The sequence below is a fragment of the Penicillium subrubescens genome, assembly GCF_028828155.1.
Source record: "Penicillium subrubescens strain IBT 31985 chromosome Unknown utg000001l_segment0_segment0, whole genome shotgun sequence".
Lineage (NCBI taxonomy): Eukaryota > Fungi > Ascomycota > Eurotiomycetes > Eurotiales > Aspergillaceae > Penicillium > Penicillium subrubescens.
The window spans coordinates 316,444-336,095 of record NW_026643151.1 but is presented as its reverse complement, the minus strand read 5'-3'; the positions used below and the strand labels follow the sequence as shown (position 1 = coordinate 336,095).

Sequence of the window (19,652 nt, the reverse complement as noted above, 5' to 3'; positions counted from 1 at the left end):
ATGACCTAATTTAGAGTACCTGACCACGCTGGGGCTCCAAAGTTGAGCGTGGTCAGAAAAAGGGCGCGCAATCCCAGACAACGCTAAGCTAATTTATGACCACGCCCAGCTGCATGCCCGGCCAGAAAAAGGGAGAGAAAAGTCACATCAACGGCAAAAAAGGAGGAAGAAGAAGCACGAAACCGGGCCGCATAGGTGGGAACTTGATCCAGTAAGTGAAAGGCCCTTGACATTCTCCATACTGAAGCTTCCGAAGTTACTTGTAACCAGCTCTACAGCAACGAAGTAGCATTTATTGTAGTATGCGAACGAGAGCAGAAAGAAATAAACGTCGCCGAAAGCAGTAGTGTGAGCTGTCTCCAAAAATTCATATGAGAGGCTAGCTAGAGAATGCGAAAGCTATGATCCATCATCTCCCTGATCCCCATGGGCATAGAGTGAGCCATAGGTTTCATCCAAGGCTCTGGTATGCCTCACAGGACGTCAAGGCAGAGCGGGAGATAACAGTCACATGTAAGCTCATTATGAATCAGCTTGCTAGGATCATTCTTAAGAATGTGGCTGCGAAGTCTCTCAGCCGTCCAATGCCGTTTCCCATATGTTCCATCCTTCCATCTCTCAATAAGTTTCTTCATGTAGATATAACAGCACAGCCGAGTCTCATTCAGAAATGGGGTTTCTTGAATGAGGTGTCGCGGGTTGATGTTTCTATGATTGACAGCATTAAATCAGCTCTGATATGAAGTCTCCTGTAGAGGGTATACTGACTGCTTTGAGAGTTCTCCGATATAGACCGTGTGGCTGATGGCCATTTCGGACTGGAGGTCACCATGGAAAGCCTGGTAGGTCACTTCATGGGTGAAATATTTGGTGTTATTGATTGTCACTATATCGATTATAGAACGCATCAACACGAGGATATTAAACCATGAGGTGTACAGACTTTGCGGATAGCCGTCATGGGTGTCACCATCGGGTGGGAAAACGGGAGAAGCGGGCCAAACTGGGGGCGAGGCCTGCAATCCAGCGAGCTCATCGCGTGAGAGATGGCTGTCTCGAGGACAGCAAGGGGGATCTTGTCGAAGGAGGTAGAGTGTAGAAGGTGAGAGAGAAGGCAGGGAAGGAGAGAAAAGGAACAGAGAGATGGTTGGAAAGGTGAGGGAAATAAGTTCTGGCTGGGTTCAAGAAAAGCGCTGAGATGCAAACAAACGGACTCAGGAACAGGAGGGTGCTTGTCTCTCACCCTCGATCGCCTACACCAAATTAAGCAAGTAGGCAATCAATCAATTCCCATTTTTGAACCTCGTCCAGCTTTCTTTCCACTGGGTGAAACAGAAAGAGAAGTGAGTATCTATACTACGCCTGCCAAGTTGTGCTCTCAGAGTTCTATCAGACCAGGTAATCAAACAGCAAGATGTATTGGAAACGAGGAAGAGGAGTTCACAGGCTGATAAATTCATCCAAAATCTGAATGCACCACTATATACAACACGGCAGTGGAGAGATCGTGCAACACCACCTTGATCCATCCCGAATACCTTTTTTGGAAGCCCTGGTTCAGCCCAGGCTCCTTTCCAATTGAGTCGAAGCCCCTTTCATGGGAGGATCTCAAGCGTGGATAACGCCTGTATCATTTCAGAGCAGCAACCAATTCGTCCACGCTCTTCATCTCACGGTCGTTGTTCTCACCAACATCCAGGGCCACCAGGAAGCGACTCACGCAATTGTATCCCGCAACGCCAGTGGTCAGCTCCACGATCTCCCGGTCATTGAAACCGACTGCCTGCAGCTGGGCAAAAACAGCATCCTCTACCTTGATGGTCCGAGTCATCTGGTCGGTGTATCGCAGCACAGCGCGCTGGCGTGGGGTCAGCACGCTACTCTCCAACTGAGCGAGGTCACCTTCCGCGGTGCAGGGCAATGACCGGCAAGCCCGGAGTTCCTCCGGTGCAATGCCTCCCCTCAGTGCGAGGGGAGCGTGGGCATTCCACTCGTAGACAGCGCCATTGAGCACGGCGACACGGCACACGGCCAATTCGAGAAGGCCCAGGTCCACGACGGTGCGCGTGCGAATGGCACCGAGGAAGCTATTCCAGCCATCAGCGACGGGTGGGCTGTGCAACAGGGAGAGATCCAGCGGGATGAGGGGTCGCGGTTTTCTTCGTGCCGCGATGCGGGCATAGATGTCCGCAGTGTCGGCTGCATCGTCACCATCGGTGGGTGGGGTGTTGGGGGCGTATGGGAGCCGCATGGTGCGCGTTATGATTGTGCTGGCGAGAGAGGTTTGGGGCAGAGAGGTAGGAAGTAGTCTGCGCTGCAACGTTCGATACATCAGCCGTATATCAAGTCCGGTTCCACTCCGATGGCCATTGCCAGTGCCAGTGCCACTGTCAGTTCCATTGTGTCTCCGATCGGTTGTGGCCGTTGCAGGTTGCCGAGTCACTCCGCACGGAAATGAGTTTACGCGGGAGGAAGGCACCCACGTGACTGGAGACTCGGTGCGGGGTGGTCGGAATCGGAAATACTGCTTAGCAAATCATACCGCGCACCAATTGGATATCAACCAGTCTGAATTGCTATACGCACTGCGCAAAGCCCTTAATGTCTGGCAATTTAAGTTAGTTAACGTAGTTCCCAGCTTACCTGATACCCCGGTTAACCCGATATCCCCCTCCAAATTCGCGTCTTCCTACCAACACACCAACTTCAACCACCTACCATGCCACCAACCCGCTCTGAATCCTGGCTAAAATCGGCCAATCAGGAGGGCAAGATTCAGTTAGCCCTCTAAGATATTAAAGAGGGTCGAATCAAATCTTTACGCGCAGCGACGGAGCTATATGATATACCCTACGCTACCCTGCATACGCGCTCTTCCGGAGTAGCCTCACACGGCGATACACGATGGCATCGTCATAAATTGACCTAATTGGAAGAGGATTCGCCAGCTCAGTGGATTATATCTATGGATACGCGTGGTGCAGCCCCTAGGCCCTCTACCGTGCGCGATATGGCTAATATTCTACTAGCTGCGCGTGGTGAGAGCCCACCGGCTACTGTTGGCAAAAATTGGCCATCTTCCTTCGTTCAACGGCGCGATGAGCTTCGATCACGCTTCTCTAAGCGATATAACTACCAGCGCGCTCTTAACGAGGATCCAAAGGCTATAAACGAGTGGATTTTGATGGTACAACGCGCGATTGAGGAGAACGGTATCTAATCGGAGGATATCTACAACTTTGATGAGACCGGATTCGCAATGGGTCTTATATCATCGCAAAAGGTGGTTACACGAGCAATACTACAGTCGGCGATCAATTCTACAGCCAGGAAATCGCGAATAGGTCACTGCGATCGAAACTGTATACGCTGACGGCTATTCACTGCTGCCCTGCATTATATTCAAAGGCTCGGTTTATATCGCTGGTTAGTTTGGATCAAAACTCCCTAGGGATTAGCGAATCGAAGTATCGAATAATGGCTGGACTACCGATGAAATCGGCCTTCGCTAGCTCCAAAATATCTTTATTCTATACACAAATTCGCGTGTACGAGGGCGATTTCGGCTGTTAATCCTTGACGGGCACGGTAGCCTTCTTACGCCTCAATTCGATCGAATCTGTGCCGAAAATGATATTATACCACTCTGTATGCCTTCACATTCGTCTCACTTACTACAACCGCTTGATGTTGGATGCTTGCAGTGCTTAAGCGTGCGTACGGTCGCTTCGTGAGCGATTTAGCCCGAACTGGCTATACTTATATCGACAAGCTTGATTTCCTAGCAGATTATCCTTGCGCACGACTAGAAGATTTCCAGCCGAATATTATTCAGAATAGCTTCGCAGCTGCTGGTATTGTACTAGTTAGTGCCGAAAGGGTGCTTTCTAAGCTTACTATATCTCTTCGAACGCCTTCACCCCTATCAAGCCGACTAAGCAGCAGATCTAGCCAATTCACACCGAAAACGCCTAGAACAGTAGCCTAGCTACAAAAGCAGGCTAAAATAATGAAAGATCTAATAGATCAGCGGTCAAAAAGCCCTCCAAGCCCGTTGAAATTGGTGGTTGATCAGATTCTCAAGGGCCATGAAATTGCATTGCATAACACTGCACTATTAGTGAAGAGAACGCCGATCTACGCGCAGCGAATGAAAAGAAACGTCGAAAGCGCACTCGATAAACTAGGCAGATTGCACACAAAGGGGATCTATCAACCGAAGAGGGCCTACAGCTAGTTGAACAGCTTTACCAGCCGGCAGAAGCTGATAGGGTAGTATCGCATGAACAGGTCGATCTGCCTAATCAGCCGATTCAACCGGCCAGAAGGGCTCCGCCTACCTGCAGTGGATGTGGACAAACTGGCCACAGGATTACTTCATGTAAAAATCGTGCTATCTAGTTAGATTAATTGGTGTTGGTTGCGATTATCGATTTTGAAATTTTTGTAATGGGGGTGGGTTATCTGGTTAACCGTGTTAAAAGGTAAACTGGGAGCCACGTTAACTGGAACTATTTTGAAAAAGACCTGGGCCAAGGATTTGATCACTTACTTGAATGGTGTATTGATACGGTTGGCGCTAGAAGGGCGAGCGCTCGAGGCCATTTCCGACACGCAGGATTGACTGTGGAGGTCAAACTTAGCGACCCCATCGGCTGACGTTAGATTAAAGTATAAGAAGAGTCCCGTTTAAATTACCCCGGATTTTTCTGCCTTGTGCATTGTGCATAGAAATCAGTTGCACGACTCAGCTCGTTTAGATTCTTTTGGTAACCTTCTCTGACAGAATCTTGATTATTGCATTCACTTCATTCCTAGCAATCGGTGCCGTATGTATTACCTGCAGGATAAATTAGTTGCTATTAAATCAATTCGCCTCTGTGCTGTTCAACTCTCCATCGTGCGCTATCTAATCCTTCCAGCCCACTCGCTTGGCCAATATTCTCACAGCGTAGACTAGCCCTAGCAGCACGGGCACTTCTATCAAAGTCCCTACTGTTGATACAAGAGCCTGGTTACTATTGGCCCCGAATGTAGCGACAGCAACAACAATTCAAAGACAGATAGCTGTAGCTTTACCGAGACAGGTTGAAGCTGTCTTTGAATTTTGCGGTTTTTCGGGAAAAAAGTAGGACCTAAGTTGTGATTTTTTTGAGTTCCTCGATCAATTCAAACATGAACGACTAGTTGAAGTTTACTGTAATGGCGAACATTGCGCCTGCAATTTATTATATAACATAAGCCTCCAATGTCTGCGTCAAAAGGAAATTATTGCCAACACCAATTAATGACCAGAAACCTCATCAGGAACGTGCATTTCTCCTTTTTTTATGTGCATCGGATGCCTCTGTAGCTGACTTTCACCACTCCCAGCACCTCATCAATGACGCTGAAACTGAGACTACATCAGAAACATAGCCACTGTTAAGGTAAGAATGGACAAGGCACTGAGATCAGTTGAAACGCGCAAATTTCCTGCTATATTCGTGGAACTAGGGCTGGGGGCACCTGTGCTGGTGGTCGGTGTCCCGCTAGCAGCAGAGGTCCTGCTGCTGGTAGTCATACTACTGGTAACGGCAGGACCGCCGCTTGTGGTGGTCTTGCTGCCTGAGTTCGTGGTTGTCTGACTAGCACTTGGTGTACCGAGAATGCCACCTTGGGCCGTGGCTGGCACACTCTGACCATTTGCACTAGAAGCTGCCGACTTGAATGAATCAAGCGTATCTGAGCCACTGGTGTTGAGGAGAGAATTAGTTAGTGCTTCTACCATTTTGTGGCTACTGATATACTTACGATGGGTTAATCACACCAACCATGCCAGCTTGACAATGTCCAACCTGACCGCAGTAGAACCAGATCGGATTTGTGTCATTAACAGTCAACGACCAGACAGGCTAAATGGTCAGAAAGTTATACAACCTGAAACGATGCTCATGAAATTACCTTTCCATCCCTAGCAGATGCCATAAATCCACTAAAGAAGCTAGTATCGCTCATTGGATGGCATGGGTTATTAAAAGCGGCCTGGGCAACTGAGTGATCGCCTGGATAGAAATGGAACTCGACTACGCCTCCCGCAGGGACGTGGATGGTGTCAGGATTAAAGGTAAAGCCACTTTCACCAACATCAACTGATTGCGTGGTACTTGAAGCTGAACCACTCTCTGTTGAGCTCGCAGTGGTCGTAGTTGTATCGCTAGAGCCGCCTCCTCCATACTGGGCACCAGCAAGAGGGAGGCACAAAAGAGTGAAAGTGCACAAAGACGCTTTGATCATGTTGCCACTGAATTAGATGAGAAAGCAATGAAGGCGAAGGTCTGCGTGGAAAGCCCAAAGTTCAATTCCAAGGAGTCAGGAGATAGGTCTCCTTTATGTGGTTTAAGCTACAGTATACGTGAAGTACCATAAAATCCCCGTGGTTTGAAGATGAATGTTTGGAAGCTTTAGAATAGCCACGTCATTACCAGCGTAAGAAAGCTAAGCTGACTGGCTTCAACCCGAGGGTCTAGGCAGTTGGTTACTCAAAGTAGATAATGCGGTTCGTTATCGTATTGAATTAACCAAGGAAGACGGGATGTGGCTTTTATTATACAGAGAATTATAATTTTTCGAAAGCAGATTACCCCCAAGACACACACGTTTACTCTCCCAGAGACCCACTTGGCGCCTAGTCCGGATCGCTTGGGTTCCAGATTCTCCCACAGCCAATGATACGGCGTCATACCTCAAGGAAGGGGCTCCATCTAGCCAAAATTAGCTTAGCGCAATCTTAGTGGGGCGCTGGGAAAGAAAGCGTGTGTGTCTGGGGGTAATCTGTTTCGAAATCCTCTGTAACCAGCAAACTAGTCCTATACCGGCCGATTATTCAGAATAACCTTCTGACATAGTTAGTTAACCAATTATGGCTTGTTATTCGGAGTGCGGAGCAGCTGACTAAGACAGAATTATTTTCTGGAACTGAGAACAAGCTCTGGATAAGACGTACGAAGAACGCCTAGACCGCGCGACGTTCTCAAATGGCAAAGGTGACTGGTGAGTCTCGCAGTCTTATGATGTGGTGTTCAATGAAAGATTTAGTCGCACAGATGGAAAGATTTCTTGGAAAATTGATTGACTGTTCCTCGGAACTGCCATCTTCCAACTGTTCAGCAAGTCATGACGCTTAGACTCAAGTATTTTGGAAATCCTGGCCGCTCTAAATCACAGAACGCTTGCAGCATTAGCTAGGGCAATGGTTGGTGAGCATTTTCCAGAGAGGTAGAAATTTGGTGGAGGAGCGCAGCTAGAGTAATATATCGGTTAAGAAATATATACCGAGACCTCACGACAAGCGAGTATATTTAAGGTCTCTCTTGACGGCCAGCAGTACACACGACCCTTGCACCGCAATGGCGAAGAAATACACATATTTCAGTCTTTTTACACCCATTTTTGCGCTTGCCCAGTTACAAACGTTCGTGCCTCCCGGGCAAAATGGAATCACCTATACTGTCAATATACCCCAAGCTACCGTGTCCTCGGGCTCCGGGCCGATTTTTCTCCAACTGAAGTCCACAAACGAGCTTCAGTGGTTTGCTTGGGGCCAGGGCTCTCGAATGCAGGGAGCAAATATATTCATTGTCTATGCATCTAGCGATGGCAATAATGTTACCGTCTCCCCAAGGCTGGGCGTGGAGCATGCTATGCCACTATATAACTCCAAAGCTCAATTGTCAGTCTTAAATGGCAGTGGGATCGATAATGGAATTATGACCGCAAACATCCGATGCGATAGCTGTATCACCTGGCCCGGCGGAAGTGAAGATCTGAGCAGTTCGTCGAGTACATGGGTTTGGGCAGTGAAATACGGGAGCCCACTCAACACGAACAGCTTAGCGGCATCTATCACCATACATGACGCTGAGGGGATTGCAGCAATAGATCTCCAACAAGCAACCGGTGGCTCGTCCGATAACCCGTTTGTAACCTCGAACAATATGACCTCCTCGAGTTCATCGCATCCGATTTCGACCGTTAGCACTGGGTCGGTTGAAAAACGCAGGAAGGCCCATGCTATTATTATGATACTGGTCTTTGTTATATTCTTCCCTTCCTTTGCTCTGATGCTTCATATTATTCCACATTCGAAGATTGTCTATGTCCATGCTTCGTTCCAGATCTTTACTCTTGCTTTGGCCATTGCCGGGTTTGGAATTGGAATCTCGATGGCAAGAAGCCTTGGTTTCATACGAATGTATCATCCAATTATCGGGATGGTGACCGTCCCATGCCTTGTCCTTTTTCAGCCTGCGATGGGCTTTCTTCAACACAGGTATTTTCACAAAACTGGAGGCAAGAGTGTATTTGCTTACCTGCATCGGTGGCTTGGTCGCTGTCTCATAATTCTTGGCGTTATTAACGCTGGTCTAGGTTTTCGCCTAACAGGTGTCGGCCTTGGGATCGCTCCTGTTGGGGCAGTTATTGCATATAGCGTGGTAGCTGGGATCATCGGAATAGGGTACGCCTTAGTTGTTGTGCTTTTGTCACTCAGAAAACGCAGAGTATCCTCTCCTTAGCAGTTTCTGGGCGCTACCTCATATGCTGGGGATAAGGCATCGCATGCTCTAATATCGTTGAATGCGATTGTGTCGCCTTTAGGTCTTCATATGTGATATGATCCAGTCTTGTTAGTCTAGAGTCTTACCGTTAATTGCTTACTAACCTAGCGCTCAAGCTTCATGGCTGGCTGCTCTGGGCATCTCAACATTATCTAAAGCCAGCCTAGTACGGTTAATAGTATATCAGAACTTGAAAATCTTATAGACACTCGTGCTTTGTTTTTCTAAGTCATTCTCAAAATGCCGTTTGCTTCTAAGAAATGATCCAGCCTGTCGAGGGAGTACCGACTCGGCTAACCTTGACGGAACAGAAGCAACAGTGGATCCCGGAGGAAGGGATATAGTAAACCCGCAGGTATTAGTCATTATTATGCTCACATAACTAGTTAACTAAGTTAACTAAATTGCCAGACAGGGGGGTTTAAGCAATTCAGACTTTTTGACATCCAATTGGTGCGCACCATGATTTACTAAGCAGTAATTCCGTGTCTCTGCGAGACTGCGGGGCAGAATGAACTCACCGCCCGACCGCCCCATCCATGATCTCGGAAAAACTTCCCGAATGGGTCCACGACCCTCCGAGAATATTTCACCAAGTCAAGAACTCCGATCCTCCAGAAACACTGATACCCCCCTCTGGAATCTGTTAAACAAAAAGTCTTTGTTGGTGGAGAAGGCAAAATGGCCAAGGTCATTTTCACAGCATGGAAGACCAAGGCTCAATTACTCGACGTCCGGAGTGAATTTTACCCGCCCTCGTTGTACAATGGGCCGGACATGCGCTCTCACGCTTGCGCTACAGTATGTGAATACTCGCAAATAACCAGGGCCCAGCTAAAGCTAATGGTAAAACAGGTGGAGGCCTGGAAACTACGCGGCAATGTCCCACATCATGTGGAGGCCACCGCGTTGTTGACAGACGCGATTCTGCATGACGATGGGCAGAGAAACTCGATTTTTTCCATCCGCGCCACATACTCCGCGGCTTTCTGTCGGTATGTAGTCACCATCTTTTTCAAGAGCTCGGGGTGACGGGCATCCATCGAATCGGATGACTTGCGAGCCCCCTCAGCCAAGCGGTATGAAAATCATGCGTCTTCTGGAACTGGCTGACCAAATCCACAGCTTTGTTACGGGCCTTGTAGACACCAAAGTCACTGGTCCCCGGAGAACAATGTTCCAGCGCGCAATGGATATGGGCCTGCCAGCCTCGTTTGTCGAGCTGCGCCATGAAGCAACGCATCGCGAGCCTCCATCGCTCGTTGTCCTCCGCAAAGCCGCACAGCGCTCGCTGGAGTGGTTGTGGGACAACTACTGGGCGAGCATTGACCTGGATGGAATCGGTGGTGCGCCTCGGCCCGCCCATGATGAAAACCTGCCCATCGCAACAGCACTCAGTCGAAAGTTACACGAAATCAGACACGGGTCAGGCTCGAGACCAGTGCTGAAGAAAAGGAAGCGCGAACAAGAGGATGCCGTTGCGGGTCAATTGCTTGAAATTTGCAGTGCATCAGAGGGCGGAATCAGTGCCGGGTTGGCTAAGCTGGCGGTTCTACTGTTGGATTCCGCAATGTTGGTGGACTCGGAGAGAAAGTGAGCTTCCTTGTTTGTCTGATGGGGCTGTTGAGCGAATGGCTAACTTTGACTTTAGACTTGGAGACTCCATGGACGCGATGTTCGAAAAATGGGATCTGGTGCTGCAGAAGATGGCAGACGGTCATTCTTCATTCTTGCTCTTTCTGTCTGAGGAGCTGGTGCACAAATTGGCACTGGACCCTTCGACGGAATCGTTGGAGAACACTGTGGCAGAGGGAATCTTTCTATGGCTGGAACATCTGCTCACTTCGCCCGCATGGGAGTCGCAGAGGCATTTTCTTCCCCAGGGCTACCTCCTTGCGGTCTGCAATGACCACCCCACCCATTGGGCGAAGATGCTGGGCAAGAGACTCAAGCTCCAGCAGCAAGGCACGGCTGCTGCAGTGTCCGCCCCCCAAATGACAGCGAACCCTTCATCGAAGAAACGGGCCCAACCCGATTCGACTGGACGGTTTTCAAAGAGGCTGCAGGAGCATGGATGGGGTCTCGCTGCTCAATGGGAAAGTCGGCCTCTGGGAGTTACCTCGAGTCACTGATGTATCACTTGTACTCTAATTGATGATATTTGTACTGCGGGCAGTACTTCACATGAAAATTTCCAGGGCTTCTTTATTATCTGTGGACATTTTCATCTCATATTCATCCCATTTTCGTCATCAATTTACCAGCCCTGTAGCGACGCGATGACTTTGATCCTCTGTTCCAGCCTGCGTTACAATGAACGCTTGCCTGCCACAAGCCAGATGTCAGGACTCAGTTATGGTAACATTTCTGGCACCTCGAGTCTCGAAGTTTGAGGGACTCGAGGGTGGGCAGGTCACATTTCCATGCCTTACACTGGTGCTGGAAGTCCGAATAAAGGGTAATTCTGCTCTTTCGTTCTACTGGACAGTTCTATCTTCTGAACTCCATGAGGAATTGAGTACCTACTTGGTAGCACACCAGTGATATTGTTGACCAGATGTATGCGGCAGGACCTCGGCATTGGTAGCTGTCTCCGGAGAAACCATTCTTCTGCATGACGTGGGAGTCGGAAATACTGCTTAGTAAATCATAGTGCGCACCAATTGGATATCAACCAGTCTGCATTGCTATAAAGCTCCTAACTATCTGGCAATTTATGTGGGCTTAATTATGACTAATACATGCGGTCTAATACTATCTCCGTTCTCCGGGATCCACTGCTCCTTCTGTTCCGTCAGTGGGTATGTCATCGGGCCAGTTGTGCCCCAAAGAGCTCCATTGGCCCTCCCCGCACAGCAGACAACGGTGTCCGGTTATGCATTTTGCAAGAGCAATCCAGTTTATCAATCCTCGTTTCATCAACCTGCAGAGATCCCGCGCCATGCATATCCAATCAATTCCGATGTGTAAGTGTGTTGGATATTGGTCCATGTTGTGCTGTCCGCGGAGCATTGCGGCACTGCGGAGCGATGTCGCAATCTGGGCGATCTGACTGATGTTTTGCAGGGACCGGAAAAGGCAACAATTATGCCTACCTGGTCACCGATGAGCCGTCAAAGAAGTCGGTCATCATTGATCCTGCCAACCCTCCAGAGTACGTTGACTTATTCAGACGCCAAGTTCCTGACCTTGAGAAATGTTGTTCTCCGGCTGAATCTAATTTCCAGGGTTGCGCCAGAGTTGAAGTCCCAGATCAGCGCTGGGAAGATCGACTTGACGGCAATTGTCAACACGCACCAGTAAGTCCAGCATCGGTGGTTTGCAAAACGATGCTGGTGCCTGACTTCGTGAGCTGCGCTGACATGTCAAGCTAGCCACTGGGACCATGCTGGAGGTAATGACGAAATGGTCAGTTTACGATGAACCCTTCTAGAGTCATGGCTCTAGGCTGATGTATTCCAGCTGGCACAATTCGGCAAACTCCCTGTCATTGGAGGAAGCAACTGCAAGTCGGTCACGAAGACGCCTGTCCATGGCGAGGAATTCAAGATTGGCGAGCGGATCACGGTCCGCGCCCTGCACACCCCGTGCCACACGCAAGACAGCATCTGCTATTTCATGCAGGATGGGGAGCAACGCGTTGTCTTCACTGGAGATACACTCTTCATTGGCGGTGCGTTGATGACTTAGCCTGAGTCGAGCCGTGGTAAAAATGGTGTCTAACTTTTCACAGGATGCGGCCGATTCTTCGAGGGTAATGCCGCAGAGATGCACAAAGCTTTGAACCAGACATTGGCTGGCTTGCCTGATGATACCAAGGTCTATGTACGTCGCGGACTTTCCCTTCGAGCTTTTTAAAGCATCTGCTGACAGCCACATCCTCCAGCCTGGCCATGAGTACACCAAGGCAAATGTGAAATTCTGTCTCCATGTGTCCCAAACTGAGCCCATCAAGAAGCTACAGGCATTTGCAGAGGCGAATCAGCAAACGCAGGGCAAGTTTACCATTGGCGATGAAAAGGTATGTTGCACTGGCCCTGAGAAAGTCGTATGTTCGTCAAAGGCTAATCCACTCTTGCTCTAGCTTCACAATGTGTTCATGCGTGTCAATGTAAGTTTACTGAGCCCCAAACATTCGTTCTATTTTTATGATCTTACGCTAATCTCATCCCAGGATCCTGAGATTCAGAATGTGACTGGCAAGACTGATCCAGTGGATGTGATGGCTGCGCTGAGAGAGATGAAGAATGCCATGTAGATGTAGCCTGGCCACCAACTCATGAATTTCAAACCTCCAATCCTTCCACCAATTCGTACTCCATGTCTAGCTGGGAATACGTGTAGTTACTTCTCATACTAAGTCAAAACATCGAGCAAGGACCATGCTGCCCACATGTGGTCGACCATATGACCCATGTCCATTTGAGAAAAGCCGAGGGAGGGGGGGAACTTTGGTTGACCGCACTGTGAGTTGAAAACATGAAATTTTGGAACAGTCAAATTACAAGCACACGAGCTTTTTTGTCCAATTTCTGCTTCAGATGAGAGAAGGTTTGAAAAAAAAAAAAATTAAAATTAAAATTAAAATGAAGACAAGAAATCCGTGGAGATATATTCATTTCTTGACTGGGGACCACTTTTGTTCACATTAACTAAGTTTTCAGCCGCATCCATGTATCAAGCAGATCCTTTGATTGAGAACCTCGCCACTATACAATGGCCTGCACATGACTGGCAAAAGGAGCACCAAACTGCTCATTTTATTTCCAATCCCATGCATACACACGCTTCTCGAAGAGCAAAGAGCATGAAAGTATGACGCGCCAGTTTCGGTTTAGCGTGTGGTCGGAGATCGCTCTTACCGCAGGCGGTGTGGCCTCGGTGGTGATCTTTTTTGCCGACAGAAAAAAAGTCCGCGGATCTTCTGTCTCCTCCACCTCCCCGGCATGCAATAACCGTGGCAGACTTGGACACCCCTGGAAATGGACGCAATCACCCTTTCCAGCAACTGGAAGAAGCTACAGGCCACCCTCAAGCAAAGAAGTGCCGCGGCGGGCACCTCAACCGTCAAACGCAAGGCCGCAGATCGCGACGTGGAGACCAGTTCTGTGAAGAAACGCAAGTTCGTCGAGAAGAACCCCTCCCAGCCACGAGTCTCCCAGACTACAGCCCGGAAACGCAAGATGTTGGACGGCTCCGCCAACGCCAGTCCCGCTGGCACCGACTCGGGCTCCATGACAGTCCGGAGGAGATCAAGCACGGTTGTATCTGCTACCACAGTCGCGGTATCACGGAATGCAAAGGTGAACGAGGGCCGTTCTCCCAGGTAAGTCACCACGACGGGAACATGATTTACTTCTCAGAACCTCATACTGATACGACTTTATTCTAGTGCGGAGATCGGGAAATACATTGCCATGGATTGCGAGATGGTGGGCGTGGGACCCAACCCCGACAATGACTCGGTTCTTGCTCGTGTCAGTATCGTCAACTTCAACGGCGACCAGGTCTACGATTCATATGTGCGACCGAAAGAGATGGTGACCGATTGGCGGACCCATGTCAGTGGCATCGCCCCCAAGCACATGGTGGAAGCCCGCACACTGGAACAAGTTCAGAAGGAGGTTGGAGAGATCATGGATGGACGCGTGCTCGTGGGCCATGCAGTCAGCAACGATTTGGATGCATTGCTTTTGGGCCACCCGAAGCGTGACATTCGCGATACCAGCAAGCACCCCGAATACCGCAAGATCGCCGGTGGTGGATCCCCGCGACTGAAGATGCTGGCCGAGCATTTCCTGGGCTTGAAAATCCAAGAAGGTGCCCATTCATCTGTGGAGGATGCTCGGGCAACCATGGCACTGTACCGTCGAGAAAAGGATGCATTTGAACGGGAGCACCTGAAGAAATGGCCCGTCCGCAATGCGCCGGTCAGCTCGGGGACGGGTGACCAGAAGAAGAAAAAGAAGAAGAAGAAGACCACCCGCAAGCGGTGATGATGATGATTGACAGGGAGACGACACTGCTGGACTTGGATTTGTCTGTGTATAGAAATACTTTGGATACCCCCAATTTGCATTGAGTTCGAAGAACAAAACTTCTGTTGAGCTTTCCACATTATTTGTAGAATCCGTGAAACAAAATAATTCCCGGCGAAGTAGCGTGTCACAAACAATGTCCATCTTTGCATCTTATCGAACAAGCCCTTTTGGGGCATCGGATCGCGTGCAGTTGGGACCCTTCGTGGCTCCATGGCTGGAGCCACACGAGAGATGACGTAGGTGTGGTATTTACTCCATACCCTCTGTCGCATGTCAACATCGAGGCATTCTGTCAACATGACATGCAGATGGTCTAAACAGCCATAATTTCAAACCTGGAAATGTTGTCCCATTCATCCAAATCGAGTCTCCGGTTCCTTATGCATCTACGGTTCTTATGCACCACCACCAAACTTGACCACTGTTTGGTACGGCCGGGAGAGAAGCACAAAACAGAGAAACAGAGAAACCGGGATTTCATGGAACAGAGAGTACGGTAATCCGAATACAGACCGGACTAATCCCGAAGAGGTTGAATTGGATTGGCCACTGGTTTCTTGGCCCACGCGGAGGAAGGAATATTCCGATGGTTCGGATCATGTGATTGGATGAACTCATCCCAATTCGACCTGTCAGTCTGTCAGATTCGGCCTGATCCGCTCGGTAATTTTGGCCTGGACAAAAAGACTTGGTCCCGGGGCAGACAGACTGACACACTGACACTTGGTATTTTTCCCTGTTTCCACCGTTTCATCGGTTCATTGGCCTTCGAGTCTAGAACGCTCTTTCGGCCCCCCTTCGAGAGCTGACCCTGATATGGATCAAAGGATCAAAATGGATTGTTCCCCGACTTTCCGATTTTGTTGCGCCTCTCAATCCCCGCCGAGGCATGCTTCTTCACACGCTCCAGTACACTCGTTTTCTCGGTCGCACACTGCGGTCTCTCACGCATTTCGGAGCGGCGTTAGCAGTTCATCCTTCCCCATATGCCTGGAGGTGAATTGCGATCGGTCGGATGCGGATCCCTATCGCGGTGCAGCTGGCGCTGCTCGTCCTCATCACGACGCTGACGGGAATCGCCATCCTCGCGATTGCAACAGTACGCATCCCATTCCCAGTCCCTTTTCCCGTCGATGCGAGTGCATTATGCTGACAATGGTGTAGTGGTTCACCACCTATAATTTTGTGGTGGATGTTGGGTAAGTCCCGACTCCAGTGACACAGGGCATGGTGTTGGATGCGCGATGTGCTGCGCAGCAGTGGCGTGCAAGAACTGACCATTCCCACAGGTCGCAGAGCCTTGAGCTCGTTGCATCCATCAAGGCCAGTCAGATCGCGTCAACCCTCGAAGTGTTTGAGGTGACTTGCAAGACCATCTCCACTCGAATCTTGATCCAGTCGGCCCTCAAGCGATACTATGCCGGCAATACCTCCACCAGCAACTGGGCCAATTCCGTCCTGGATTTCGAGTCGGCACTGGGGAGCCGAGGATACCTCAGCATGTACCAGGCGCTGCTATACTCCCGGAGTGGAGATGGAGACTCGCGATTGCTCAATGTCACCAGTGACGCGCTCCCGGAGATCACCCTGCCATACACCGACGCCCACGGGAGTGCCGTGATGCTGGGAGATGATGTCTTTCCTCCAATGCTCTACCCCAATTTAACTTATACGCAGTCCGCGAACGGGACGTCCTCGTGGACCGTACACGCTTTTCCGAACTATGCGCTTGGTTTGACGACGCCGTTGATGCTTGGGCCGCTTTGGATCAACAACTCATTCTCATTGGTATCGTTAACTGTGCCCATTGTGAACAACACTTCGGATACCGACCTGCTAGGCTTCATGACGTACGTGATTTCCTTCTCAGCCACTCCGGTCAAGCTTTGCCATCTAATGCTAATAACCATTTCCAGGATACTGGCAAGTGCTGCCAACATACAAGACGTGGTCTCATCTCGCGATGGATTGGGAAACACTGGCCAGGTACTGTTGCTCGGCCCGTCGCGTCCTGAGAACGTGTTTGCTGCAGATGCCCAGCCTGCCACGGCCACTTCGGCCGCCGACTCGGCAGCTTTGTCGGATGCGCAGGTGCATTATGTCTTTGAACCAACACCACTACCCGGCCAGGCAAGCCGACATAATCGGATGACAACCAGCACCCCGTTCGCGCTGTCGAAATACGAGATGGCATTGGACATCATGCTGGAGCCATACGGTCGTCAGAACAAGTCCATTAGTCGGCTGTCGACAACCAATGAGGAAGGCGCCCAGGTGGCAGTGGGCGTCATTCGTCCTCAAACCACACTGGCGCAGTGGATCTTGGTCGTGGAGGAGACCCATGCAGAGGCATTCGGTCCCGTACTGCGCCTCCGAAAGATCATTTTGGCATGTGTGTTTGGCACAGCGGGCGCGATCCTTCTGCTCGTGCCGTTGCTCACCCACTGGGCCGTGGCTCCGATTCGGAGACTGCGAGAAGCTGCACGGAAATCGGTCGTGCCACACGTGCAAAGCCCACCATCTTCGCAACCAGCACCCAAGGGAACCAACACGCTCGAGGATGTCATTGGAGCGATGGAGGAGCAGCCGAACGAAAAGAGCAGTTCCGGCGCATGGGTGACACATATCCGGCGACCGCTGGAACGATTCAACAGCGCAGGCAACGTGCTCAGCGGCAATACCCATCGGCCCTTTCAGATCCCGGCACGCGTGAAAGAACGGAGGCACTGCGTGAACGATGAGTTGACAGAGCTGACCAGCACCTTCAATGAGATGTCCGATGAATTGACCATCCAGTACAATCGTCTGGAAGAGCGAGTGGCCGAGCGAACCCGCGAACTGGAAAAGGCCAAGCTGGCCGCCGAAACGGCCAATGAGAGCAAGACGTTGTTCATTGCCAACATCTCCCACGAGCTGAAGACACCGCTGAACGGCATCCTGGGAATGTGTGCAGTCTGCATGGGTGAGGACGACCTCTCTCGGGTCAAAAAGTCGCTCCAGGTGGTCTACCAGTCGGGCGACTTGCTTCTCCACCTGTTGAATGATCTGTTGACGTTCAGCAAAAATCAAATCGAGCAAGCCATCCAGCTGGAGGAGAAGGAGTTCCGAATCTCCGACATCCGATCCCAGTTGACCACCATCTTCCAAAACCAGGTCCACGAGAAGCGAATCAATTTCAGCGTGGACTGCTTTGCGGGAGACGAAATTCAAACCGGCCCCCGGAGTCGCATGTGTATCGATCAGGATCATGGTCAGCCGCGGTCGAGTTTGGATGCCGCACCTGGGAAGCTCATGGACATGGTTCTGTGGGGGGACCAGCATCGGATCCTGCAGGTCTTGATCAATTTGGTGAGCAACAGCCTCAAATTTACTCCCGAAAAGGGAACCGTGGAGGTGCGGATTCGCTGTCTGGGTGAGACCACCGGCCTCGGGGACGTCGAGGCTCCCACGGAAGCTCGAACGGGGAATCCACAGCTGCTCGTTGATGCGTCCCCAATTCGAAGAAGCGTGCCTGAAACGGCGAACGAAGACCAGTCCGCGGTCGCTCACCTTCCCCAGCTGGTCTTCCAATTCGAAGTTGAGGACAATGGGCCGGGCATTCCAGCACATCTTCAGCGGCGCGTCTTTGACCCATTCGTGCAGGGCGACTTGGGTTTGAACCGGAAGTATGGAGGCACAGGACTGGGACTGAGTATCTGCGCCCAACTGTCCCGCATCATGGGCGGCTTGATTCTTCTGGACAGCCAGGAAGGGCGAGGATCAAAGTTCACCTTACGAATTCCGCTCAGATTCGTCAAGGAGCTCGCCCCAAGTACCCTGGCGCCCAGTACGCCCGGGTCGCGAACGCCTAGTGTGCTCTCCTTGGAAGAGTTCGCAAACGCCGCGCGAACTCCTTCCAACCACAGCTCTGTGCGAAACGAGCCAGTCGCGCCAGGATTTGAAAAGTCAGAGATCCAGCCTCGACTTGTGGGCCTCAGCCAGCCCTTTTTCACCCCCAGTGTTCCCTCCTCCAAACCATCCACTCCCACCAAGAACCACCGCACAAACCACGGCTCCATGGAACAAGAAGATGGTGCCAAGAAGATCCGTGTTTTGGTCGCGGAGGACAATACCGTGAATCAGGAGGTTGTGAGGCGGTAAGAATGAGAAAATCCTTTTCCTTCGGATGACATGAACTGACCTGTACCAGGATGCTGGCCCTTGAAGAGGTTTACGACGTGACCATGGTCAAAGACGGGCAAGAGGCGTTTGATACAGTCAAAGCCAACATGGAAAAAGGCACCGTGTTCGATCTGATCTTCATGGATATCCAGGTAAGAATCGGTGGCCAATTACAACCGATCTTGACGGGCACTAACCATCCATGATAGATGCCGAACCTGGACGGTATCCAAAGCACGCGACTCATTCGCGAGATAGGGTACTCGGCCCCCATCGTTGCACTGAGTGCCTTTGCCGAAGAAAGTAACATCAAGGACTGCATGGATTGTGGGATGGACATGTTCATGAGGTATGTTTGAAAAGGAAGCTTTGTGCGCATCGACATACTAACGAATGACAGCAAACCGATTCGGCGGCCAGTTTTGAAGCAAGTCCTTCACAAATTTGCCACCATTCCCGAGGAATCCGAGACCAGCGCATCTCGTTGAGGCTCTTCTTGTGAATGTGTAATTATATTTTTGGGTGCATGCGTGGACGTTGGCCGGTGCCGAAATGCATTTAACTGGCGTTGTGGGCGATTTCTCATCATCTGTTTCTAATCCGTTAGATCAATCAATCAATCAATTAATCAATCAACACTCTATTAACCTGTTGCAGCCTAACTAGTGGCGTAATGGCTATGCAGGCGCTTCCTCCGGCGGAAGCAAGAGTGATCCGAACGCCAGACCCGCGCATGAAACAGTAAATACAAAGGAAAACGGCATCTTGCTAAGTAATACAGCTCTAAATCAGCCCCAAAACAGTATCAAACGCCCGCAATGCCCTCAATCCCACGATATATTTCTCAATTCGC

At 50.3% G+C, this 19,652-nt stretch overlaps 6 protein-coding genes across 6 annotated transcripts; 4 read left to right on the top strand and 2 right to left on the bottom strand.

Moving 5' to 3' along the window:
• Positions 1 to 1,630: 1,630 nt before the first annotated feature.
• N7473_000077 (carboxymuconolactone decarboxylase family protein) lies at positions 1,631 to 2,251 on the bottom strand (the record flags this gene model as incomplete). Its single annotated transcript, XM_057146017.1, has 1 exon — positions 1,631 to 2,251. The coding sequence occupies one exon, from the start codon at positions 2,249 to 2,251 to the stop codon at positions 1,631 to 1,633; it is 621 nt and encodes a 206-aa protein (XP_057013903.1).
• A 3,150-nt stretch (positions 2,252 to 5,401) lies between these two features.
• On the bottom strand, positions 5,402 to 6,276 carry N7473_000076 (cupredoxin domain-containing protein; the record flags this gene model as incomplete). Its single annotated transcript, XM_057146016.1, has 3 exons — positions 5,402 to 5,732; positions 5,794 to 5,894; positions 5,944 to 6,276. 3 exons carry the CDS (start codon positions 6,274 to 6,276, stop codon positions 5,402 to 5,404), a joined length of 765 nt encoding a protein of 254 aa, XP_057013902.1.
• A 3,002-nt stretch (positions 6,277 to 9,278) lies between these two features.
• N7473_000075 (rRNA-processing protein LAS1) lies at positions 9,279 to 10,729 on the top strand (the record flags this gene model as incomplete). Its single annotated transcript, XM_057146015.1, has 4 exons — positions 9,279 to 9,398; positions 9,453 to 9,592; positions 9,723 to 10,190; positions 10,249 to 10,729. The coding sequence occupies 4 exons, from the start codon at positions 9,279 to 9,281 to the stop codon at positions 10,727 to 10,729; spliced, it is 1,209 nt and encodes a 402-aa protein (XP_057013901.1).
• Positions 10,730 to 11,355: 626 nt separating this feature from the next.
• Positions 11,356 to 12,941, top strand: N7473_000074 (hydroxyacylglutathione hydrolase). The gene is made up of 9 exons (XM_057146014.1): positions 11,356 to 11,563; positions 11,664 to 11,751; positions 11,825 to 11,896; positions 11,972 to 12,005; positions 12,045 to 12,270; positions 12,331 to 12,422; positions 12,484 to 12,618; positions 12,682 to 12,708; positions 12,772 to 12,941. Exons 1-9 carry the CDS (start codon positions 11,401 to 11,403, stop codon positions 12,853 to 12,855), a joined length of 921 nt encoding a protein of 306 aa, XP_057013900.1. The 5' UTR covers positions 11,356 to 11,400; the 3' UTR covers positions 12,856 to 12,941.
• A 638-nt stretch (positions 12,942 to 13,579) lies between these two features.
• rex4 (putative 3'-5' exonuclease) lies at positions 13,580 to 14,593 on the top strand (the record flags this gene model as incomplete). Its single annotated transcript, XM_057146013.1, has 2 exons — positions 13,580 to 13,923; positions 13,990 to 14,593. 2 exons carry the CDS (start codon positions 13,580 to 13,582, stop codon positions 14,591 to 14,593), a joined length of 948 nt encoding a protein of 315 aa, XP_057013899.1.
• A 1,060-nt stretch (positions 14,594 to 15,653) lies between these two features.
• Positions 15,654 to 19,287, top strand: tcsB (putative sensor histidine kinase/response regulator TcsB/Sln1; the record flags this gene model as incomplete). Its single annotated transcript, XM_057146012.1, has 7 exons — positions 15,654 to 15,737; positions 15,803 to 15,837; positions 15,928 to 16,488; positions 16,555 to 18,774; positions 18,828 to 18,951; positions 19,009 to 19,148; positions 19,200 to 19,287. The coding sequence occupies 7 exons, from the start codon at positions 15,654 to 15,656 to the stop codon at positions 19,285 to 19,287; spliced, it is 3,252 nt and encodes a 1,083-aa protein (XP_057013898.1).
• Positions 19,288 to 19,652: the final 365 nt, after the last annotated feature.

What these genes read in the sequence shown, in the direction of transcription:
- N7473_000074 (XM_057146014.1), top strand. Translation starts at nt 11,401, where the DNA reads ATGTCATCGGGCCAGTTGTGCCCCAAAGAGCTCCATTGGCCCTCCCCG. An exon ending in CTGGAGGTAATGACGAAATG is followed by an intron (nt 12,006 to 12,044) that starts GTCAGTTTACGA and finishes TCATGGCTCTAG; the next exon opens with GCTGATGTATTCCAGCTGGC. An exon ending in ATGTGTTCATGCGTGTCAAT is followed by an intron (nt 12,709 to 12,771) that starts GTAAGTTTACTG and finishes ATCTCATCCCAG; the next exon opens with GATCCTGAGATTCAGAATGT.